The 23,604-nt window shown below is 37.0% G+C and overlaps 6 protein-coding genes across 6 annotated transcripts; 4 read left to right on the top strand and 2 right to left on the bottom strand.

The window, feature by feature from the left end:
- The first annotated feature begins 1,252 nt into the window (after window positions 1-1,252).
- Window positions 1,253-5,008, top strand: LOC126633175 (ATP-dependent 6-phosphofructokinase 6). The gene is made up of 13 exons (XM_050303728.1): window positions 1,253-1,705; window positions 1,810-1,856; window positions 1,952-1,991; window positions 2,219-2,281; window positions 2,381-2,518; window positions 2,680-2,838; window positions 2,965-3,018; window positions 3,212-3,280; window positions 3,363-3,492; window positions 3,663-3,928; window positions 4,158-4,206; window positions 4,314-4,468; window positions 4,626-5,008. The coding sequence occupies exons 1-13, from the start codon at window positions 1,574-1,576 to the stop codon at window positions 4,827-4,829; spliced, it is 1,506 nt and encodes a 501-aa protein (XP_050159685.1). The 5' UTR covers window positions 1,253-1,573; the 3' UTR covers window positions 4,830-5,008.
- A 110-nt stretch (window positions 5,009-5,118) lies between these two features.
- On the bottom strand, window positions 5,119-7,865 carry LOC126633176 (serine/threonine-protein kinase Aurora-1). The gene is made up of 9 exons (XM_050303729.1): window positions 7,701-7,865; window positions 7,245-7,361; window positions 6,773-6,919; window positions 6,577-6,672; window positions 6,347-6,442; window positions 6,158-6,254; window positions 5,782-5,899; window positions 5,501-5,573; window positions 5,119-5,391 (listed from the first exon to the last, which is right to left on the bottom strand). Exons 1-9 carry the CDS (start codon window positions 7,737-7,739, stop codon window positions 5,290-5,292), a joined length of 885 nt encoding a protein of 294 aa, XP_050159686.1. The 5' UTR covers window positions 7,740-7,865; the 3' UTR covers window positions 5,119-5,289.
- A 4,860-nt stretch (window positions 7,866-12,725) lies between these two features.
- Window positions 12,726-13,247, top strand: LOC126633168 (oleosin Ara h 15.0101-like). The gene has a single exon (XM_050303718.1). The coding sequence runs from the start codon at window positions 12,751-12,753 to the stop codon at window positions 13,150-13,152; it is 402 nt and encodes a 133-aa protein (XP_050159675.1). The 5' UTR covers window positions 12,726-12,750; the 3' UTR covers window positions 13,153-13,247.
- Window positions 13,248-13,663: 416 nt separating this feature from the next.
- On the top strand, window positions 13,664-17,698 carry LOC126632081 (uncharacterized). Its single transcript, XM_050302307.1, has 3 exons — window positions 13,664-13,744; window positions 16,642-17,039; window positions 17,138-17,698. The coding sequence occupies exons 2-3, from the start codon at window positions 16,647-16,649 to the stop codon at window positions 17,696-17,698; spliced, it is 954 nt and encodes a 317-aa protein (XP_050158264.1). The 5' UTR covers window positions 13,664-13,744; window positions 16,642-16,646.
- On the top strand, window positions 15,231-16,206 carry LOC126631329 (protein ALP1-like). The gene is made up of 3 exons (XM_050301493.1): window positions 15,231-15,314; window positions 15,421-15,646; window positions 15,734-16,206. Exons 1-3 carry the CDS (start codon window positions 15,231-15,233, stop codon window positions 16,204-16,206), a joined length of 783 nt encoding a protein of 260 aa, XP_050157450.1.
- A 3,823-nt stretch (window positions 17,699-21,521) lies between the features above and the next one.
- On the bottom strand, window positions 21,522-23,528 carry LOC126632082 (uncharacterized). The gene is made up of 6 exons (XM_050302308.1): window positions 23,339-23,528; window positions 22,972-23,066; window positions 22,728-22,866; window positions 22,515-22,640; window positions 22,321-22,411; window positions 21,522-22,063 (listed from the first exon to the last, which is right to left on the bottom strand). Exons 2-6 carry the CDS (start codon window positions 23,052-23,054, stop codon window positions 21,912-21,914), a joined length of 591 nt encoding a protein of 196 aa, XP_050158265.1. The 5' UTR covers window positions 23,055-23,066; window positions 23,339-23,528; the 3' UTR covers window positions 21,522-21,911.
- Between the last annotated feature and the right edge of the window lie 76 nt (window positions 23,529-23,604).

The raw sequence follows: 23,604 nt of genomic DNA, 5'->3' as shown, positions 1-23,604 counted from the left end.
TTTAATTAATTAGTATGAAAATAATTTATTTATGTAAGGGCAATTTAGTCATCAACTTAGTTTTCATTCCAATTAAAATGAATTAGTAAACAATTTATATGGACTCAACATCATTCTTGCCATCTTTTAATAAATAAATAAAACCTATTTATACATGCTTATATAGATGAATTTTATTATATAAATTTAATTAATTAGTATGAAAATAATTTATTTATGTAAGGGCAATATAGTAATCAACCTAGTTTTCATTCCGATTGAAATGAATTAGTAAACAACTTATATGGACTCAACATCATTCCAACTCTGATTCCTGACAGTTTTAGTAAACACTTTCAACAGGAATCTGATTCTGATTCCACCTCATTTCAATTCCTTCTCAATCCAATTCCCCCTCAATCCAATTCCTTTCAATTTGATTACGGATTAGTAAACGCGCCCTTAGTGTGCTGAAAATGTGGTTTGGTATATTAAATTTCATAATATAAATTATTAAAAATAATTTCAAGCATGTAACTACTTATATTATAATGCATAGTTACTGTACTATTTTACCAACATATTGAAAAATCTCTTATTGTTTAAGTGCATGATATGCATTGATTGCAAATTAACATGTTGGAAACAAGGTTCTAAAAGGCGGTAAGCTCTAGTCGAGCAGCGGGTTGGGATCTAGCACCTAGACTGCTAGATGAGGGCATATAGCGAATTAGGCGGATTTAAGTAAATTTATTATATATGATATAAATAAGTGTCTATTTATATTTTAAAAACACAAATAATTAGATTGAGATACATAAATTGCAAAATAAAATGACATATAAATTATAAAGTATTATAATATATTGAAAACATAAGGACCAAACATATAATGAATCTTCATCCAAGTATTCAACAATTCTTTTACATTTTATTGAAAAATTAAAATTCAAAATGAAATTATTGATGTTCTGTTTAAGTTAGGGTCGCGACCTTAAGCAGGTTCAGACGCGCTAGGTGGACGTTTAAGCTTGTCTAAGCACACTTTCTTGATTTTCAAATGCTTAGGGACTAATCGGAACAGTAACTAACCGCCTAACGTCTAGACAGAATCTAATCCGCGCTAGACAAGCATTTTTAGAACAATGGTTGGAAACAAAAATTTCATTCGGCACTGTGTAAAACTACCCGGTTCAAAAAACATATGCGAAGCCCATTAATTTGCTTTAAAAACCAGGTGCCTAAAGCGGACAATTACCAATAACTAAACCGGCCCCCTGATTTCCCTCTCAAAACCAAAAGCCCCTCTCCTTTTACCGCCACCGAAATCCCGCCACCTGTTTCCGCTTACCAGAAACTCCCACCGCTCGAATTGACCATCCCAACACGCCGTCGCTAACACATGTCCGATATTTGACTACGCGCTCCGTCCCTCGCGGGTCCAATCATTGCGGAATATAAATTCCCTCCACATCATCCAATTTACCATATCAACTTCCCTCCTTCCTCTATCCGTACGCTCCGATATTTGTTCTGCTTCCTTCGAATTACATACATTTTCCGTCAGAGAATAAAATTCAGAAAATAATTACAGATGGGCGATTTGAAACCCGCCGCGAAGGCAATGTGTCCCGCCGGAAACGTGCAGATGAAGGTGGTCAAGGGCGACTTCGGCTACGTGCTCGAAGACGTCCCCCATCTCTCCGATTACTTGTCCGATCTTCCTGTAAATATCCTCGCTTTCCCCCCTTTTTTTAATTTTTTAATCTGCATTTACGTTTATTTTCTGATTTTAATCGATTTTTTGGGGGTGTTTGGTTGCGGGTGCAGACTTATCCCAATCCGTTGAGGTTCAATCCTGCTTATTCAGTTGTAAAGTACGTAAATTTAATCCATACCCATGATTTCTGGTTTTGTTTGGTATCTGATTCGATGCAAAAGACTGACTCTTTTGTGATCTTACTGTTTTTAGGCAGTATTTTGTTAACGTCGATGACACCGTTGCTCAAAAGGTAATTACCCTTTTCTTAATTTTATAAATTATTCAAAAAAATAATAATAATTAATGTATTAATGTAATTTCATATAGAGGGTAGATCACATTCTGTATTATTTTTGTATAATGTCAATTAAATTTTGTTTATTTAATATATATATTTTTTTAATTTAACAGTTTTTGGGATTGGTTGTTATTTGTAAGTGTGAGCTTGAAATGCTATGGTTTTCCTCTGGCTTACAGATTGTTGTTCACACGGATAGTCCGAGGGGGACTCACTTCCGGCGAGCAGGACCACGCCAGAAGGTATCACATTTTTGCTCTCTAATTGCTACCAAAGTAACAATACTATGAAATGTGTTTGTATTTGAGTGAAATGCGTTCATGTGTTTTGGTTTGGTTCAGGTTTATTTCGACCCGGCTGAAGTTCACGCTTGTATTGTAACATGTGGTGGTTTGTGCCCGGGACTCAACACTGTGATCAGGGAAATTGTGTGTGGACTTTATCACATGTATGGTGTCTCGAAAGTTCTTGGGATAGACGTGAGTGTTTACATTAACATAATCTCGAGGTTCAATTTGTTTTTTGACATCGAAAAAGAAAATAGTCTGTTATTCCTTTTGTAAAATAGACATGAATGTATGTTGACATTTCTTTAGGTTCACTTTGTCATACTGACAAATTATACAATTACATGTATTAGGGAGGATATAAGGGTTTCTATGCCCGAAACACCGTTACCTTGACACCCAAGGTTGTCAATGACATCCACAAACGTGGTGGTACTATAATTGGTACATCGCGAGGAGGACATGATACTGGAAAGATAGTTGACAGCATTCAGGATCGTGGAATTAATCAAGTAAGGATTTGTTCTTCTCAACTATGGTTCTGCGTCATATTAGCTATATATATCGTACATTCAAACATAATATCTCACAGACAAGGCACGGAGACGAATTCTCATAGCATGCGTTTTGTGATACAGGTTTTCATAATCGGAGGTGATGGAACTCAAAAAGGAGCAGCTGTTATATATGAGGTAAAACTACTCTCCACAAAAATATGAAAGTTTGATACATTGGCATAAAGTAACTGTTTCTGACTTGTTTGATAATATGTATGTTACAATCTCATTTGTTTATTTGCTATTGAAATTTAAGTAATATAGAATTTACTCGTCATTGTTCTAATGTCAGAACTATTTCTATAGCAGTTTAGTTTTCATTGTGCAGGAAATTAGGCGGCGTGGCCTCAAAGTTTCTGTTGCAGGAATTCCGAAAACCATAGACAATGACATTCCGGTACTTCTTATACAGAACATATGATCTAATTTTGGTTTCTGCTTTCGTTGTTTCGGGCAGTAATTTTATTTTCTTCATTCAGGTCATAGACAGATCTTTTGGCTTTGATACTGCGGTTGAGGAGGCTCAGCGTGCCATTAATGCAGCTCATGTTGAAGCTGAAAGTATTGAGAACGGTATTGGTGTTGTGAAGCTAATGGGACGCTACAGTGGTAAGTATTCTCACACTGCGCCTAAAGATGTTTAATGTCAGACTCATGGCAATATATATCCTAATCGATGATATTTAATTGGGAAGAAATTGTAGAATTTTATTCGCACTAGTTATGTTTTGCTACCAGCCTTGTACAGCTTTCCGTTTAAACTGGAATTCCTGATGCAGGTTTCATAGCTATGTATGCTACACTTGCCAGCCGAGATGTGGACTGTTGTTTGATTCCAGAGTCTCCCTTCTATCTTGAAGGGAAAGGTGGACTTTTTGAGTACATTGAAAAACGACTAAAAGAAAATGGGCATATGGTTATTGTGATAGCTGAGGGTGCAGGACAAGATCTTCTGTCAGAGAGCTTGCAATCCATGAACCAGCAGGATGCTTCAGGAAACAAGCTACTTAAAGATGTTGGGCTATGGATTTCTCAGAGGATAAAGGTATCCCGTGCAATCTTTTCTCCCCGCTTTATTTTCTGCATATCATATAAATTTTCTCTTTATCTAAGAATCTACTGTCATAAAAGTCACAAGTCGTTCTTCTCCATTTGCAAGTAAAAATCTCATCTGTGACTGGCAACTGAGGAGTTGATAGCTGATGCAGAGATATTACTAAAGAATCTGTTTAAATTTCCTTTGTTTGATTAACGGTTGTTGGCTTATGTTTCAGAGTCACTTCGGAAGACAACAGAAGCTTGCCATTAATCTTAAGTATATAGGTCAGCAGCCGTAGATTTCCCTCCTTTAATTGTTTCTGTTTCCCCATTCAAAAATTCACCAAAACTATGTATGGAATAGCATCTAACCAGTCAAATTGTTTTTCCAGATCCAACGTACATGATCAGGGCTATTCCAAGCAATGCAGCCGACAATGTCTACTGCACACTTCTTGCTCAAAGTGCTGTTCATGGAGCAATGGCAGGGTACACAGGCTTCACATGTGGGCCTGTCAATGGAAGGCATTCTTATATTCCTTTCAATGTAGGTTCCCCATCTCCTACATAGTTATCGCTTCTTATTTTCTCCTTCAACTGCATCTTCTTTAATTTCATGCGATGTATCCCAATAGAAATGTTGATCCGAACAGTTTAAAATGAAGACCCATCAGTGATTGATCTGTTTGATTTTCGATATGCAGCATATTACAGAGAAGCAGAACAAGGTTGTGATTACCGACAGGATGTGGGCGCGACTCCTTTCTTCAACCAACCAACCGAGCTTCTTGAACCCTAAAGACGTCAAGGAAGTCCTAGAAGAGGAAGAGCCTCCAACCCAAATGTTGGAAGGGGAAAACTGTAAAGATAACAAGTTCGCAACAAAAGACATCCCTACCATGTCATGAAAACATGCATGCGGCTCTTCTCCTTAACATGTCTAAGTTATAATCCTTAGTCAGATGATGATTGATGTACCATCCCCAGATTGCGGATGATGGAAGTTCAAATTGACTTCTTATATATGTAGACCATTGATTGTTCGCTTGTATCTAAAGTTTTTTAATTAAGCAAGTTGTACGAAAAAGATGTATCGGTTGGTTTCTGCTTCCACGGATTTGCATATCAGAACTTCACTCTGTTGGATCAGTGTTGTATTCAAATTTTATTTATTTTCGTATCCAAAAATGGACCGAGTGGAGAGAATAACAAAGAATTTTTATTAACAAACAAATTTATATCAATAGATTCATACAAGTATTGCATCACAAAGTTGGCCGACTAGAAAAACAATGTTGAGATGAGAACATAAAAATCTACTGCCATTATCTCCTCCATTAGGAATTTGACGGTATCTGGCATGGTGGATTATATCCTATATACGCCAGAGGGCTCGGCGTTCTGAACAATCCATGGATGTTCAAGAAGCTTGTGTAACGGCAGGCGTTGAGCAGAATCCTTGACAAGCATCTGCATTTAGAAGCGAAAAAATTCAGGCATTGAGCATAACCCCTTTATTTTGAAGCGACAAAGATTACCAAATACTCGAATTTTAAGTGCACAAAATGAGGGCAAAAACCTGACTAATGAGGTCCTTTGCATGAGCAGAGACAATTGGTTTCGAAGGAAACTTCAGATCCACTTGCACAATCCTGTGAAGACAAATAGAAGAGCCGTATTAGCCATGTACCATATCCTATTGCGAAAATTTGCATCTTAAGATTGGTGTTAGCGTAAAATGGATGTCACTCTATGCAGAATTCCTCACCACTCATACAAGTTACATGGGGAATAGGAAATTAGGTGATCACAAAAGCTATTTTGTGAACTTTAATAATCATTTTGCAGTCTACATTTTACCTTCTATATGTGTCTGAATGCTCCTTGGCCTCGAAAGGTGGGACTCCGTATAGGAACTCATAGCACAGGATGCCAAGGCTCCAGATATCCACACTAGCATCGTGCTCTACACTCTCCACTGTTTGATGACAAGTTTCACAAGCCCAGAAGTGTTAGTAAGGTAGTAGATATAGCAGGGGTGTTTTTCACAGAAAAATGCTATAAATGGTTTTCTATAAAAGTTGCACAACGATAAGAAATGGATGCGAAAGATGATCAATTTGGACACACTGTTCCAAAAGCATGACACAGTTTATATGGTAACACAGCAAGTGAGTTTAAATAAAGACAAGTCCTTCTAGCATTTGCATAAGAACAGTGTCTTCTATTAATATACCCATCTCAGGAGGGAGGTAATCAAGAGTGCCGCACATGGTCCGCCTGCGGTTGAATGTGTGCACTGACCACCCAAAATCTGCTATCTTGAGTTCACCCTATCAAAGGAGATCCACATCGATTCAATGAACATCATATACGTATTGGAAAATGTAGGGAAACATATAAAAGCATGGATGGCAGTCAGTACCTGTGCACCAATGAGTAGGTTTTCTGGTTTGATATCTCTATGAATTACGTGCTTTCCATGGCAGTATATAAGGGCGCGGGCCAATGATGCAACATACTGCCAATACAACATACATAAACACATCAGAATTCTAGCCCAATTTTAAAAAATAAATGACCTAACATGGTAAAGTATTTATGTCAAAGCACAAATGTAAATGAATTACGAAACACCACATGAAAACAACTTACAGTGGCAGCACGTCTTTCACTGAAGTATTTACACTTTTGTAGTTCCTTGTACAGTTCACCTTTAGCAGCATATTCTAATATCAAATAAACTCGTTTCTGCAATAAATACATTCCAAAGAAAGGGTAAAAAACCTTCCTTCCAACGAGTAATACAGGTTTAAGATGTTGAAAAATAAGTAGCTTAGGAGTAATATACCTGATCGTAAAAGTAGCCGTAGAGGCGTAGGATATTGGGATGTCGAAGATGACTTTGTATCTCAACCTCACGACGAAGCTGATGTTCAACCTGAGACTGCTGCAGCTGGCTCTTAAAGAGGACTTTGAGTGCGACGATGTGATTGCTCTGTTCAAAGGATACATACAGATCAAATTGGGTACACAATTGAATCTAGGCAAACGTATAAGAATGCATATTGTAAACCAAAATCTTCATTAGATTTCCCTATTCATGCCAATCTTCACAACAACCAAAGAAACGACAGATCAAGAACGAAATGCAAGTCCGAACCTATAAAAGATTAATTCCTTCACCAAAATAAACCAACCAAGATCGAAACACCTAATATCCATGAATTGAGCACAAGTACCGAACAAAAAAATAAATAGCAGCTGGAGAAAATCAAAATTTGCAAAATGCATGCCCATAAAAAAGAAGAAAAGGAACATACCCTCTTCTCTCTTGCCAAATAGACGTGACCAAACTTTCCTCGTCCGAGAGGCTTTCCGATATCGAAGTCGTTGAGCGTCCATCTTCTTGTCTCCGTCGCCGAAACCTCCGAAGATGCCTGTTGAAAGTTAAAACCGAGCCCATTTTTCAAAATCCACATAAAATACAAAAATCAAGAAATAAATAAATAAACTTTTCACCAATGAGCATTTTAAATTCTCGAAAATTGAAGCTAATTGATCAACCCCAGATTCCTAAATCTTCGAACCAGAAAACCCTAGTGTCAAAATTTGAATTTTAAAAATGCAATCTCAAAATTCACATAAACCTAAAGAAACCATTATCTTCATAGGATCGAAAAGAAATGAAAAACCTAGAATTCGAATTGGGGGATTCAAAAACCCCTAACGGTTGAAAAAAATATTTGGAACTTGAAAGGGGTTTCTTTAGTTCTCACCTTCTCTTGGGGGGCCTGGTTCTCCGCAGCAATCGCCATGAGAGAGAAGAGAGAGAGAGGGGGAGACAGATAGAGAAAGAATATGACAGAGGGAGCAAGATTGAAGGAAAGGGGAATGCTAAAGAAGGGATTGAATAAGCACTTCGCAACGGTCGAATTCCCAGTTGTCGCCACGTGGTCCTCCCGCTCTGGCTTTTGTCTGGGACTTTTCAAAATTTATGAAGTAATTACCTGTTGCCGTGTAGATTATAGTCCTGTGAATCTTGCGGGACTTACTAAAATCGACGGTGCCTGTTTCTTTATTCGGATGAGGAGCGTATTAGTATCGAGTCTTGCTAATGTCACTGACTGTGAAAGTTAGAAGGTGACAATCACTCCAAGCAAGCTTCTTTTGGACAGATCGGAACGCTCGAGATTTTTGGAAGGTCGGAACTTGCGTGTGTCGAAAATGGCTCCGAATTTGAATACGTAATTAGAAAGGGCAATGACTCAAAATTGAGGACTTAGTTGATGATGTTCTTCAGCATTGAACACCTTGATATATCTTTCATGTTATTAAAAGTAATTTTTCTCAATTGAAATGGTTCATTTAGCATTCTGAAAATTGAACAGTCAAAATTTAAACATTAAGATCTAACTGTGATAAAAGGATAAATAACATGTAGAGGCATTCATTATCACGAAATATTGTTTTTAATTAATAAAAAAAGATTCATTGGTGGTTTCGTCACGATAGTTTACTTTTTTGGGAGTCGAAAATACTCATAAAGGCATTTCAACTTCTCATCACCATCATCGTGTGATTCATTAGTACCATAAATCAAACCATGATGTGACATGTGGAATATGGATCTGGAATTCATTTTCAATCATTGAGCACTATAATGGAATATTTTTGAAGTTAGTCATTGTGGGTAATCCAAGTTAACACTATAGCTAGCCACACAAGAGAAAGCAAGAATGCCAGGTGGTTTTGCTCCGAATGGAACTCTATTTTGGCCATGAGGAATCGTTACTATAAATAGAGAGGGGAGTGTATCATTCAAGGCCCCTCCAAATCACCACACAAAACTGTCATGCGCAAACTCTTGTTCTACACGAAACTTCTCAAACACTTTGAGATTTTTATGTTCCTTTTTTCTTGCCAACACATCTTCAGTTTTGATTAACAGCACTGGAGTCATAGAATCAACCAACCGAAAAGCACCTTCAGTTTGGATAAACAACACTGTTTCGAGACCGACTAGTTATCTATCCAAGTTTCGGCTAGCAAGGTATCTCCGAATCCTTGTTGGAAGAGGTCATCTCATTAGCCTTCTCGGTGAAGTGAGGTGTTACCAGGTTATGACATTCGACACACTCAAAGTCGAATTTGATATTGAACTTTGCAAAATTGGCAGCCTTGTCTTCAGGCTCTAAAACCCAAAGGCCGAGATATGTTCCTTCCTTGGTTGCAGTCGCAAGATTTAGAAGTCATCAGTGCACCCAACACCACATCAACATTCATTCACTCCCCGACCATGCTTGGCCGACGAGTTGGCACACCTCGCATTCAACCGAATGACGTAGTTAGCTTATTAGCTATTCGGCCTATGCGCCATGTAGGCTAGGTAGTTTTTAGGATCAACATTTTGGCACACACGGTGGGACCCAGTGCTAAAGCTACGAAGTTCATGACCATTGAAACATGGTAAACCAAAAAGAAAACAACTATGGATAAATCAACTACCAGTTTTGCACCTATAATCCAGAGTCCAGTCCAAAGTAATACATTACCACAGGCACATGATCTTCTTGTTGCTGTGACACCAGAATCTACAGGCACGGCTCACCGAGAAGTGGAAATAAATCTCAACGGCCATAACATGATGTCGTAGTATTTACTCAAACTACAAGGGTCGCCAATGATAGACCTATTGAGGGTCTAGTAGAGGATTGTGACAATGAAGACGATGAGACTTATGGCGAACCGTCTAAGTCATTTTTTCGGAAGAACTATCTTGACAACTCGAGCACATCGCTAGTTGAGAGGCAGGTGGTTTAAGCATTAAGCAAGACATAGCAAATGTGAGCCACACAATGACCAACAAGTTGCTCGAGAATCTAATTTACGAGGTTCGAGAGAGTAGGTTTGCCGATAAACAGAACATACCACATCTTTAAAGAAAAATGCTCCCTTATGAGGAGAAAGACCGCTACCAGTGCAGGCCGATGTAGAGTTTAACCGAATCAAAACAATTGATTTGGAAAAACTATATGGAGAAACTAGTACTAGTTCGGCCAAGAACTGGAGTAACATTTACCGACATGGATGAAGTTCAGAAGATGATTGATTCAGCCTTAAAGAAGGGGCCAAAAGTTCCAAAATTTATCCATCCCTACCCTGCTTTCGTCTAAAGATTTGAGTATCCCAAGGATTCAAAATCCTAGATTTTGGCATTTTTACTGGGGAATCATCCTTGTCCTCATTGGAACACGTGGCCAAATTCACTGCCCAATGCGGAGATATCAACAACAATTGCCACAAAATGCGGTTGTTTAACTTATCATTGACAGCCACGGCATTGCATGGTATATCAACCTTTCATCGAATTCAGTGCAAAATTGGGAGGAATTAGGCAAGAAATTTCACGAGTAATTCTATCAGCTAGGGATGGAAGTGTCAATATCATCCTTAGCCAGAATGGCTCAGACATCTGATGAATCACCAATGGAATACCTTACCAGATTTAAATCAGCCAGGAATTGGTATCGAGTACCCCTTCCTGAGGCCGAATACATTCAGATTGCCCAAAATGGTCTAGACATGGAATACAAGAAGAAATTCCTGGGAGCAAACTTCCAAGATATGTATGAGCTGGCCCAGCATGTTGAGCAATATGATTATTTGCTCAAAAGAAGAAAAAATCTCGAAGACGTCAATTCGAGGAACAATGTACAAGAATCCGTTAGTGAGCTATGCATCGGCTGGGGCGATGAGTCCCAATATATTAGTGTGGATGCAGTTGAGATCGTGATTAACAAGCCTTATGTGACTACACGTGGCTTACATCAGAAGTAGCTACACGTCACATGTAGATTGTGGCTACACGTGGCTTACATAAGAAGTGCCAATATACACTAATTGAATGAGCATTTGAGAGATTTTATTTTGGCTAAATTGGATTGTTCATCCCCCGTGGTCATAGGACACTTGCATGATGACTCCCGTGGTGAAAAAACTAAGAATTAAACCCCTGTGGTCTAGAATGTCAGCAAATTTAGTCCAAAAGTAAGATTTCTGTTAAAAGACTGTTAAAAGTTGGGGTAAAACTGTATTTTCAGTTCCAATTGACATGGAATTGGAGCTTTTTTTTATTTAAAAAATTAAGCATTATTTTTTTTGTTAATTGTTATAAAAAAATATTTATTTTAAATGTTAATTGGAACTGAAAATACAGTTTTACCCATACTTTTAACAGTCATTTAGCAGAAATCTTACTTTTGGACTAAATTGGCTAACATTCTTGACCACAAGGGTTTAATTCCTAGTTTTTTCACCACGAGGGTCATCATGCAAGTTTCCTATGACCAAGGGGATGAATAATCCAATTTGGCCTTTTATTTTGGTGAGCAGGTGACAATTTGTACAGAAAAATTTGTTTTAGAAAACTTTGCACTTTTATCAAACTCTTCAAATCTAATTATTTTATATTTTATATTAATTATTTATTTTTACAATTATTTTTTGTCTTTCAACTTACGTAGCCTACTATTTGATTTTATTCATAAAAAGAATTAATGTGAATAGTGAGAGAGAGGTTTCTAAATTTGTGGAGAGAGAAGGATGTCTTAAATTTGAAAAAACGAAGTGATTTTATCACACATTTTTTTCAGCCTTCACACACATCTTTATTTATGGCTATCAAATTGAATAAATTAAGCGAAATCAATGTTAGATTAGACAAGGTGTGTGAGAAGTTAAAAAATAGAACAATACTTAACTACTCAAATGATGATTATATTATAAATTACTTTATCCAAACCGCCTATGCAAAAAATTAATTAAAACTAAGGTTGTTTAGTCATCGGTTTGCAACGAGATTGGTAAAAGCATTACAAACCTATGTATTTGTTACAATAGATTAACTAAACGACCTTAGTTTTTATTCGTTTTTTTGCAGAGATGATCTTTACAATGTAATTCATAATATGAACGGTTCTGATTAATAAGTACAAAACTTTGTAATTCGAACACGAAATTTTTTGAGTAAGATAGTTCTTACTTATCCGTGAGTAACCAATCATTGTTCTGAAACATATGTGTTAGAATCACTACCGTAGCGGAATCCAAAATCAACTTGCAGTTTTGAACCCAAGGACAATGACTATCTAGTGTAAATGAGTTTTTCTTTCTAACCTGACTCGATGCCAAATGGCCCTCAACTCAAAATCGGAGAGATGCTCTCGTTTCATTAATTCAATAATTAGTGCGTTAAGTGTGATTAAGTGGGGATTACACTTGAGTAGGCTTAATTTAGGATAAAGATTAAACTTCTAATCTGAAACAGAGCGTAACATTCGTGAAACTCTTATTTGTAAATGATAACTGCCAAGGAAAAACCTTAACTAATTTGGTATATAATTTTGTGGGTGTTGTATTTTGATTAGTTAAGAAAAGTTAAGATTCGAGCTCTTAATTTGTGTGAGATGGACTAATAAGATATAATAATGAGGATCGCAAAATATGAATGGTAAGGTTTAGATTCGTGACTCTGAACATAAAGATCCGGTGAGAAATCTCAGTTCCTTTTCCTTCTCAAACTCACTAGTTGCCAGCTAGCCCTCGCCGCACATGAGAGCAAGGATGCCACGCATTATTTTCTTCAACCAACGTGTTTCACTCGTATGAATTCAAACTCAGGCAACAAACCACGTGGCATACAACACCAACCTCTTGTACTGCCGCGTGTCCACCCATGATGCATCCACCTCCCTCTCTCCTCATATTTATTCATCTCTCAGTCGATCAGAACACTTAACATTCTGAAAGATCACAACTGTGTTCACCATGGCCGATCAATCACGACAGCAACAACTGACCCGAAAGCTCCACGACCAAGACCAGGACCAGTGGCAGCTGTTGGCTCCCTCCTCCTCCGCAGCCGGCCAGACTGGCAAGTTCCTGACCGCGGGCGCAGCTGGTATCGCGCTCTTGATGTTATCCGGGTTAACTTTAACCGGGACAGTGATGGCCCTCATCATGGCCACCCCGGTTTTGGTCCTGTTTAGTCCGGTTCTAGTACCGGCTGCCATTGTCCTGTTGCTGACGGCAGCTGGTCTTGTTTTCTCCGGCGGGTGCGGCATGGCAGCAATACTGGCGTTTTCGTGGATGTATAAGAATGTGTCCAGTTACGTGTCTGCTAAGAAAAGGGGTAACCCGTATGGGCAGTTCGCACAAATTGGTTTGTAGATTTGATTGTGATTTTAGAGGGACTATCTTTTTAAGTTTTACTTTGTAAGCCACATGATGTGGCAGTTGATGTTAGATAAATAATGTTTAATGCCGTCCCAGCCTCCTCTTTCCCGTCAAATTCAATAGGAAAATAAACTTTGAATTTTGATTAAAGACATGATTTATAAATTGATATGCACCAATTTCCTTGTTTGAAGTAATAAATTATTAAGAAATTTACACTCCGTTTGGATACAGTAAAATAAAACAGAATTTCACTTAAACTAGGGAATTTGGGATGGGAAAACAGTTTTCCCTCGTTTGGGAACCTTGCAGCGTGAGAAACGCCAATTTCTACGGGAAAAAAAAGGGGGAAATTGGAGATGAAGAATACCGGCTTTAATTTCTGTCTAAATAGGTGGAATTTCACAATTCCAACAATGGAGAGAATCCCAAATCCATCGGATGGAAATCTTGCGGCGTCAAATTTCATGATTAAGGCGCCAAACTGGGATGATTAGTGCCAAAATTCCCAATAAAAAGGGCTTCACTCTGTCACCAATCTTCGAAGGGATTCTCGGTCATGCTTCAGCTTCTTCCTTCGTTCTAGGTCAGCCTCTTCTCTCATTCTTTCTTGAATTATTTTAAGCTATTTGAGTATACTCTTTATAGCAATTGTGAATTTTGCCTTTTGCCATTTCCCCGACTCTTATATTTATCCCACCAACCTGAGCAAATCACCAGTTTTGTAAGGACCTGACAGATTTTTCAATGTTAATTTTTTTATCCGATTGAATTGTGTATTGGGTTTGTAACCTTATCTGGGAAACAACTCTGATCTGGGAAACAACTCAAATAAAAAATCAGAGTGTAATTGTCTTGTCAAACCATACAGAAACTAATCATATATAATTTCGATATGCTAGAATTAACTAACTGCAATTTTAAGGTCTGCAGTAGACATACTGATCTCAAAGAAATCTTCAAACTCATTGGTGATGCCTTATTTAGCGCTTGAATAGTTGAAGTTAGCCAATCATCCACCCTGTTTGCAGCCTCCTCATCCTCCTTTAATAGCAAATCAGCCTCCTCATCCTCCTTTAATAGCAAATCATAGGTATGGTCAATTAAAGTATACATGTTCAATCTACAAGTATAACACGAGCCAAAGAGTAGTGAACGCTAATTCTATGAAATTTATCTGATTGAATTGTGATATCAAACTGCAATTTCCTTGATTTTCATGATTTTGGTGTTAATTTAGAAAGTTCCTTGATTTACCGAAGCAATAGGTCGTACCCAGTGCACAAGGCTCCCGCTTTACGCAGGGTCTGGGAGAGGTGAATGTCGGCTAGCCTTACCCCCATTTTATGGAGAGGCTGCTCCCAAGTCTCAAACCTGAGACCTACCGCTCATGGGCGAAGGCACTTGTCATCGCACCAAGTGCGACCTTTGGTGTTAATTGAAAGATTATAAATGATGATTTTGATGGCCTTTGGTGTTAATTCAGAAAAACTAAGATTTGAATGTGACTTGTTTTTTTCTGTTCACTTTTGCCTTATTTGTTTTAAAACAGAAAGTTGCATATCCCATAATTGTTGTTGCATGTCACATTATATCTTTGTTCATATATTCAAACAGGTATGGAAAATACTGATGTTGTAGACATGCTAACGAGGTTAAAGCGAAAACGTGCTATAAATGAAGAGGAAAATAGGAAAAAAAGGAAAATTATTGTTAGTACAATTATATATATTATTGTCATGGTCATGCATTAGTGTAGTACGAGTGTTCTTCTCAAAGAACCTTCAAAAGATTGGGATCAAGAAAGACAATCTTTCCTTGGCCGATTGTTCGATGGAAAAGATTCAACTTGCATTGAACAATTACGAGTTAGCAAGAGTGCATTTAAGCAGTTATGTGAAATTTTACAAGGGATTGGTGGATTAGTTCGCACGAGAAATGTGTCCATTGAAGAATCTGTTGCAATTTTTTTTAATATACTTGCCCGCAACTTGAAGTTTAGAGTCATCGGTTTTCATTATTATCGTTCCAAGGAAACAATTAGTCGGCAATTTCACAATGTGTTGCATGCAATGATGAAAATAAGTCAAGAATATGTGAAATATCAGTCATATGTTATTGGCAATTCTGAAAGAGAGAAGTGGCGGTGGTTTGAGGTAATCAATCAACAACTATACCAAAAAAATGTCTTCGTTTGATATCTTCATTAGCTTTTTAAACTTAGCTTTCTTTTTTTTTCATTTGTATGACATGTATATTTAGAATTGTCTTGGAGCACTTGATGGAACTCTCATACCAGTAACAATAACGGCTGAGGAAAGACCAAGATATCGAGATAGAAAGGGTGATATATCCACTAATATGTTAGGAGTTCGTGGTCCAGATTTAAGATTTTTTTATGTGTTACCTGGATGGGAAGGCTCTGCATCTGATGCTCGTGTTTTGCGTGATGCTTTACATAGGACTAACCGGTTTCATGTTCCAAATGGTAATGTATGATACCAATTAGCTCTATATTAGAAAGAAAAAATTTTAAAATATATCTAAATTTGTTCTCTAAATTTGTATATTGTAGATAAGTATTATCTTGTGGATGCTGGCTATACTAATGGACCGGGGTTTTTAGCACCTTACCGTGGAACTAGATATCACTTGAAAGAATGGGTTGGAAACCGTCGACTTGAAAACTACAAAGAACTGTATAATTTGCGGCATTCAAGGGCAAGGAATGTTATTGAGAGGGCATTTGGATTGTTAAAAAAGAGATGGAGCATATTACGCACACCGTCCTTTTTCGACATTAAAACACAAGTTAGGATTATAAATGCGTGTTGTGTCTTACATAATTTTATTAGAACTGAGCAAGCTACTTATCCAGTTTTAGAAGCTCAAGATTTACAGTTTTTAGCATCTGTCGACTCAGAGTTGTTAAATCGTTCAACAAGAGAGGAAAATGAACTTAACTCCGATGGGATTACATCTGTTCAAGCTACAGTCGAATGGACAGCGTTTCGTGATACATTGGCATTGCATATGTTCCACGATTAGCTCCATTCACCTGGATTCCTTTTTCTCTAGTAGAGTTTATAAATTGCTGCTTAGTGGATTAGCTCTATTCACCTGGATTCCTTTTTCTTTTTTGGTAATTTTGTGGTCGGTAGTGATATCTTAATTTTTTACTTGTATGACTTGTGAAGTGATAATGATACCAGTGAAGATTGTATGTTGTAGCATTTTGAGTTTAATAGATTTCTTTAACTTTTCTGTTGTCTTGAAGGTGTATCTAGTGATGTATATTGTGTGGCTTTATGTGTTTCTTAAAAATGTTCTAGTGAAAAAGGTTCGAATTCTTCTGAACTGCAGGTTGCGTGTCGAGTCCTGCCAAATTGCCAATTCTATTTATTTGTGAAATCATGAACTGCAGGTTACTATGAATGTGTCTATGAGTGACTTAATGTCTGAATAATATATTTTTTATGTTAGGAGCAATGGAAGGATCTGATAGAAAACCAGTATGCAAACAAAAACCAAGGAGAAAGAAAGAGGACCAAGAAATTGAAAATGAAGGAGAGGAAAATAATTATTTTAGATGGAATGTAGATATGGAACGTGATTTGGCTGACATTCTTCGCGAAGAACGAAGATTGGGAAACAAAGGAGATGGTGGTTGGAAGACAGCTGCTTATAATTCTGCTGCAGCCATATTATCTGCTCAATATGATATTCATATAACTGCTGATAACATTCGAAATCGTGTGAAGTCTTGGAAAACGTTTTATGCAATAGTGAGTGATATACTAAGTCAAAGTGGATTTAATTGGGATGCAACCAAAAAGATGATAAGTGTAGATGAAGACCCTGCCTGGCAAGAGTACGTGAAGGTAACAAATTCATTAATTTTCTTTTGTGTGTGTGAAATTCTTTTAATTGTTCTTATACTTATGTTTTGTTTTTTGATCTTTTATGTTTTGATTGGTAGTCACATGCTGGTGCTAAAAGCTTTCGTTGGAAGGTCATTCCAAACTGGGATGATATAGTGGATTTATGTGGAAAAGATAGAGCCACGGGTGAGGGTGCTGAAACAGGTGTAGAAGCCGTTGAGATTATGACTCCTCCACATAATGAACCTAATCATATAGATTTGTTTGGCGATGCACAAGGTTTAGAAGATATTGAAATTATTAATGAGATTTCACCTACTTCAGCCAATGGTCAAAAGACCCAAAGCAAGAGAAAGGCAGGAAGTTTTGTTGATGTGCCTCATACAAAAAGAAAATCAACCACCCCTAAAGATGTGATTGCAGATTCACTTGCCAAGATGGCTTCATCCTTTCAAGACTATATTTCTGCAGACACAAAGAAACTTGATCCAAAAGAGGTATATGATGAAGTAAATGCAGTTCCATATCTCAGCGAAGAAGAACAAATCAAAGCATGTGCTTGGTTGATCGAAAATGACAAGCAATTTCTCATGTTGAAGACTCTCCCGATTGAGAAGAAAAAGAATATGGTATTATTGCTTACTTCACAAGGCGCATAAGATTATTTTCATTATGTTTCTCATTTTAGTGTTTTTCAGTAAGACATTGGTTAGAATAAAAGTCTTGCATGTCACGAATGTTGGTTGACATTTGCAAGTGAACATTGATGACTTTGTTACCCTTTAGTGCGGGTTTACCAGTTAAACATTTTTCTTTTTTTCAAATTTGTATTCTTCTATGGAATACAAATTCTAAGAAATATCCAAACAATGAAATTTGTAATTCCCTTCATTTTGCAATTTCCATGTATCCAACATCCAAACAATGAAATTTCAATTAACAGGATTTCAATTACTAGGAATTGTAATTCCCGTCATTTAAAATTCTATGAAAATTTAGAAATTCCTCGTCCAAACATAGTGTTAGAATTTCTGCATGAAAAAAAAAACTTGGAATTTGGGACATTCAATTTCCAAGTTTAAATTCTATGTAAATAAGAGTTATTTTTTAATTTCTATGATTGAGAGTTTAAAAACAACAAATTCCGTATTCAATTCCATTATTTTTTTAAGTTACCCAAACAAGAAAATTCACAAATTCTATAGAATAAAATTTCATCACTTAAATTTTCGTTATTTTAAAATTCCTTAGTAATCTTAAATTTCTTCATCCAAACATAATGTAAGTCTACTATAATTTACGGCAATGTCCTGGCCTTCTAAATTTGGATTAAAATGATGACTTTAACCTCGCGATCGTGAGTTAAATTTGGATTAAAATGATGACTTTAACCTCGTGATCGTGAGTTTATTTAACAGAAAACTGGCGGAAGTTCAGGTTTGTACCCCTATATTGCCAACGATGTTCACCGCAATCCCTTAATTATTAGGTTTTTCACACGAGGATCACGTTGAAAATACCCTCTCACTTTGATCGAACCCATTTGCGAAAGGGAAAATGCAAGCTCCTATTCCATCCCAACCCAAATTCAACCATTTCCCCAGCTTATAAAAAGATAGTTTATTTAGTTATTTTTTATTTATTTTTATTTTTATGTCAAACGTTAGATTAGCCACCGACGGAGTTTGAACTCACGCTGTCATGTAAAACTTCAACACATTTTCACCACTGTGGTAAAGGATCACTTGTATAAAAAGATAGCTGGGTTGATAAAAAGATACAGGTTTTACCGTTGGGGTTTTTAAATTTTAGGGCTTAGATTTTAACTTGCGTTTTCAAAATCTAATATAAATTTTAAATCATATTGAAGTAATTATAGCACATTATTTTTATTTATAAACTTACTATTCGAAATTCTTTACTCAGTTATAATTAATGTATATTTTTTGTGCTTCAATATGATAAAAATTCATTCAAAATTCAAATTATTATTAATAAAAATTTCAACAACAAAACAAAAATAATTTATATACATAATTTTCGGTATTTTATTTTATTCTTAGGTACGGAAGTATTTGTACATAAGTTTCAGTATGAATATATCGGTACATAATTTTAGGTACTTTATTTTACTCATTAGTGTAGAAGTATCGATATGTAAGTTTCAGTACAAATGTATCTATAGGTAACTATAGTCTCTAAACATACATATATACGTAATATGCATATACATACATATGGAGAAATTCATGCACAATGAAAAATATATGATAATATATGACTACATTTTTATTATTTATGGGAATCCATATATAATCTTCAAATAAAAAACTCAATAATTATTAGAACCTATTTAATATTTAAAAATTACAATTAAATGTCAAGGATTAAAATTAGTTTTTAATCTTAGACAAGGTTTTATTCCAAAAGTAATCTTAGACAAGGATTAAAATAGAATTTTTCGTTTAGTAGCATGAGCTTAACTTAGTGGTGGGTTAACTATATAGTAGAGGGACTTGGATCCTCTCTTGAGTCCAAGGAGAGGATCCTCCTGACCAAAGATCTTGGACCATTAAATTTTCATCCAACGATTATAATTATTATAATTTTAAAAGGATCTCATATTTGTAGCCATTGAATAAAAATTCAACGGTCCAAGATCCTTGATTAGGAGGATCCTCTCCTTGGGCTCAGGAGAGGATGGCTTAAACAATTCAAATTCAAACTACTGTGTAGTGGGTATAGAGGCGACAGAACTAGTTTGCTGCCTTTATGCATGGCTTTGTATTAGTGCCCCGACGCGTGCCGAGAGAGAACGGAGGAATATGTTGTCTCTACTATTTCACACGTGTTTCATATCTACAAACTCCAAACGCATGCAAATCACTACGTGTCACCAAAAAGCAAATTTATAAACCCCCTTCACAGATACGCTTTTTCACCGAGGGAGTCCGTGAGCAAAACATGGCTGATCAATCAAGACAAACGAGCCAGAAGCTCTACGAGTCGGCCCCGGTCTCATACCGGGCCACCAAGTTCTTGATCGCGGTCACAATCGGTGCTGCGCTCTTAGTCTTGTCCTGCTTAACCTTGACCGGGACAGTGATGGCCCTGATCATGGCCACACCAGTTCTAGTGCTGTTTAGTCCGGTACTACTCCCGGCTGGGATAGTCCTTTTTCCTCACAGCCTCCGGTTTTGTTTTGTCCAGCGTTTGCGGCATGGTGGCCGTGACGCCATTTTGGTGGTTGTATACATACACGTATAACTATGTCGCGGCGAAGCAAAGGGCTCACGGGTATGGGCAATTCACGATACTTGGTGTATAGTAACGGTGGCTGTGGTGTTTTAGGTTTGTATTAATAGATTATGTAGGTTTATGTGTTTTTGTTAATGAAGAGACTCCTCTTTTGTTCTTGTTTTCTCTGCTTTCATGTCCTGTGCTTGTGGAGTCAACTGTAGTTGTATTTGAGACACATGACGCGCTTTTAAGTTGGTAACTTTATACTTTATAATGTTAATCAGCACTTCCTTGAGTTTGGCAAGTTTTCATAAATTATCTTATGTTTGAGACATTAGATTAAAACTGCATTCGGTTTTTACTTTTTAAGAAATCTCTTGAGTAACAAATTTAATGATTCAACGGTGAAACGACAAACTTTTTACAGACTAGAATCTCACAGATCTTCCTGTATTACATAATTGAACATTGTAGTCGCCCTTTAAGAGAAGGCCTACTTAGTACTGAAAACGTGAAACAGCAAAAATGAAATTATTCTCACAGTACAGCAGAAGTAATTTTTTTTGAAAAAGCAGAGAAGGCATACTTACTTTGTTAACCAAGAGTTTAGACAGGAATAGCGGTTAATTGACAAGGCAACTTTATTCTTATTAATTACTTGAAATTAATTAACAAAAGCTTCATAATTATATATAAAAAATGAATAAATATTAGACATTTAAAAGGGCAAATTTGGCATCGCGCAGTCTTGTATTCTACACCTCGTATAACGCAGCCTCCCGACGGCGTCGTTCTTCACCTCACTGTTTCATTTGGCTTCACACAGGACTTAACGACTCCAAAGTTGCAAGGATGGTTTCATTTCATGTTGGGGAGCCTAGCTGTGAACTAGAGGTTTATAGCTTAAACCCTATAAGGTTGGAAAAGGATTGGTAATTAAAATTTTAGGGTGTTAATGTAATGTCTTAAATGTGAAGAGTTTTGTGAAAACTCACTAAACTTCAGTTGTGTTAATGTAATCAACTCATTTGTGGATCTTGTTTATGCTTTCCCTACAAAATAATCTCGTGATCCAAGAGGTCTTAATTGACATATCATTCTGGCAAAAGCTCACTTAGAACGGAAATCGATTAGTTATTTAATTATTAATGTATTATTGTAAACATTATGTTTGTTGTAACTTTGTATATGTTCGATCTAGAGTGAGTCTTTACAAGAATAATCTTTCAATGACTTTAAAAATAATCCATCCAAATTATACCACATCAGTGTATTCATTCGATCCGAGAAGAATGAGATGACTATTTTGAAGTGTTGATAACTGTTTACATTTGAGAAAAAATAAAGAAAAATAAGAATGTAAATTAAGGGACTGAATGTGCTATAAGTAGCTACACGTGATTTCATCGTCCGAGTGCATGCCAAATTTGAGATAATGTGCTAAATCTTCCCAACAGGTAACAGAAAATTAAGAAGCACCACCATTCGGATTGTAAGCCAAACAAGAAGTGCTTCCTCCAAAAGTTGCTTCTGAATTCAAATCTCTATAGAAATGCGCTGTAAAGTGGAAATGCAGGATGATACCGAAATACCAAAATTTGACGAAGCCAGCTGCTTTTGTGAGTCCGATGTTCAAGAATCTTTAGAAGCATTCTCATCCACCCGCGGCAGCAAAAACGGTGGAAGGAATGACGGTACGGTGAACGCCAAGGCCAAACACACCACTACAAAGCCTACAACCCACCAAGCTTTGTACGGAATCCCCAATAGTAGTTCATCACAAACTGCCACCAACATAAAAGAGATGAACTTTGTTACAAAAGCAAATTGTAACAGGAAAATCTACAGTAAAGAAGAGGGAGATTGATAAAGAAAAACATTTACATATGGGAGCTGTTATTGGCAAGCCATGCAACTTAAAGTGCAGTTTGCAGATGGTTTTTCGAGTGCCAATACCAGCTCCTTTTTCGTACCAACTTCTCGTGCAAAGTTTACTGTAATTAGTGGCATGATGGCAGCAATTGATTGATATCTGCATTACCTATGTTGAATATGATGTGTTCCCTCTCTTGCACATTTGGTATTGCAACAACCCCCTCAGGCTCCACACTCACCAACACAGACATTTCACCCTGAACAGTCATCAGAGTTCAAAAGCTTACAGGGCATCTCGGAAAATGCAAGTTATAGTGCAACAATGCATCCAATTCAAAGGGTCAGTGGAAAAAATCGAACCTGATCATCAGAGCCAAGACTCTCAGTCTTGAAAATAAGCTTTTCCGTATTTAGTAATCTTCGGTTCCCAGTCAGCGCCGATTCCAAGTCCCCTTTCTTGAGTTGCAAGGAAAAGCTAGCCGGTATCTATTAACACGCATCAACAGAAGTTATGGAACCCATACGAGGATTGCTGAACAGCACAAAGCAAATTAAAAGTTGAGAAATACATACAGAAGCAGGATATGATATCTTCACTTCATACGAAGTATAAGGCTTGAGTCCATGAAGCCGGTAAAGGCATGAACCCGAATGCAGCGGTAGAGTCTCCCTCCACAGCTCTTCACCAACCTTCAAAACTTTGATGTCTGTCCTGTAAAAGGTGTAGAGCGGTGAATTGGGTTTAAGCCAATGCGCCTAGAGAACGAAATCAACGCAGAAAAATTTGCAAATTGGGTTTCATTCGGGTAATACTAACGCGTTTGCCTCGCTTGAATTTGAGCAGCTGATGATGATGCAGATAATGCAGAGGCTGATCAAAAGATTACGAATTCGACGCATAGCTTCCTGAACCTGACCAACCAGAATAACACATTTCAGCGGTTTTCCTTCTTCATTGGCGCATTTCATCAAACATTTGGTGGGTAACAAAAACCGCAGAGTAATCAAGCTAATAACTTTATATAAAGCAAGAAATAAGCAACCCCACTGGAGCTCCATAATCTACGAAGCAAAGATACTGTCGTTTTGATTGAAGAAAGAACACAATTCTTCCAGCAATTTCATTTGATCATTCCAAATCAAAGAACGACAGTTGTTTTTGCATTCAAGCTAGTTTTCCTTACCTTTCAAGGAAACCAAACAGAAGAATGATCGATCGGCGGCAGAAATTAGGACTTACAGAATCCCGCAGTGCTAGATTGCATATTAATTTTCTCGGGAATCGATCAGTGAATATTTTCTCAGGAACCAATCAGTCGGCAACCAGCTCTAAACGAAGCGTTCAGAAAGCAGCACTATAGAAGAAGAAGAAAGCACTAAACGCACCGTTTCGGTCGTTCTAAATTTCTTATTACGAGTTAACTAAAAAAAAAAAAAAAAAAGTTTCTTA

Source organism: Malus sylvestris, chromosome 8, assembly GCF_916048215.2.
Source record: "Malus sylvestris chromosome 8, drMalSylv7.2, whole genome shotgun sequence".
NCBI classification, from domain to species: Eukaryota; Viridiplantae; Streptophyta; class Magnoliopsida; order Rosales; family Rosaceae; genus Malus; species Malus sylvestris.
The sequence above is the reverse complement of the archived record's forward strand: the minus strand, read 5'-3'. Positions and strand labels throughout refer to the sequence as shown.

What these genes read in the sequence shown, in the direction of transcription:
- LOC126633175 (XM_050303728.1), top strand. Translation starts at nt 1,574, where the DNA reads ATGGGCGATTTGAAACCCGCCGCGAAGGCAATGTGTCCCGCCGGAAAC. An exon ending in ATTACTTGTCCGATCTTCCT is followed by an intron (nt 1,706 to 1,809) that starts GTAAATATCCTC and finishes TTGCGGGTGCAG; the next exon opens with ACTTATCCCAATCCGTTGAG. An exon ending in CCTGCTTATTCAGTTGTAAA is followed by an intron (nt 1,857 to 1,951) that starts GTACGTAAATTT and finishes TACTGTTTTTAG; the next exon opens with GCAGTATTTTGTTAACGTCG.
- LOC126633176 (XM_050303729.1), bottom strand. Translation starts at nt 7,739, where the DNA reads ATGGCGATTGCTGCGGAGAACCAGGCCCCCCAAGAGAAG. An exon ending in GTGAAAGACGTGCTGCCACT is followed by an intron (nt 6,443 to 6,576) that starts GTAAGTTGTTTT and finishes TTGTATTGGCAG; the next exon opens with TATGTTGCATCATTGGCCCG. An exon ending in ACCTACTCATTGGTGCACAG is followed by an intron (nt 6,255 to 6,346) that starts GTACTGACTGCC and finishes CTCCTTTGATAG; the next exon opens with GGTGAACTCAAGATAGCAGA.
- LOC126633168 (XM_050303718.1), top strand. Translation starts at nt 12,751, where the DNA reads ATGGCCGATCAATCACGACAGCAACAACTGACCCGAAAGCTCCACGAC.
- LOC126631329 (XM_050301493.1), top strand. Translation starts at nt 15,231, where the DNA reads ATGATGAAAATAAGTCAAGAATATGTGAAATATCAGTCATATGTTATT. An exon ending in AGAAGTGGCGGTGGTTTGAG is followed by an intron (nt 15,315 to 15,420) that starts GTAATCAATCAA and finishes ATGTATATTTAG; the next exon opens with AATTGTCTTGGAGCACTTGA. An exon ending in CCGGTTTCATGTTCCAAATG is followed by an intron (nt 15,647 to 15,733) that starts GTAATGTATGAT and finishes TGTATATTGTAG; the next exon opens with ATAAGTATTATCTTGTGGAT.
- LOC126632081 (XM_050302307.1), top strand. Translation starts at nt 16,647, where the DNA reads ATGGAAGGATCTGATAGAAAACCAGTATGCAAACAAAAACCAAGGAGA. An exon ending in CCTGGCAAGAGTACGTGAAG is followed by an intron (nt 17,040 to 17,137) that starts GTAACAAATTCA and finishes TTTGATTGGTAG; the next exon opens with TCACATGCTGGTGCTAAAAG.
- LOC126632082 (XM_050302308.1), bottom strand. Translation starts at nt 23,054, where the DNA reads ATGCGTCGAATTCGTAATCTTTTGATCAGCCTCTGCATTATCTGCATC. An exon ending in AATTCAAGCGAGGCAAACGC is followed by an intron (nt 22,867 to 22,971) that starts GTTAGTATTACC and finishes CACCTTTTACAG; the next exon opens with GACAGACATCAAAGTTTTGA. An exon ending in GTCTTGGCTCTGATGATCAG is followed by an intron (nt 22,412 to 22,514) that starts GTTCGATTTTTT and finishes ATGACTGTTCAG; the next exon opens with GGTGAAATGTCTGTGTTGGT.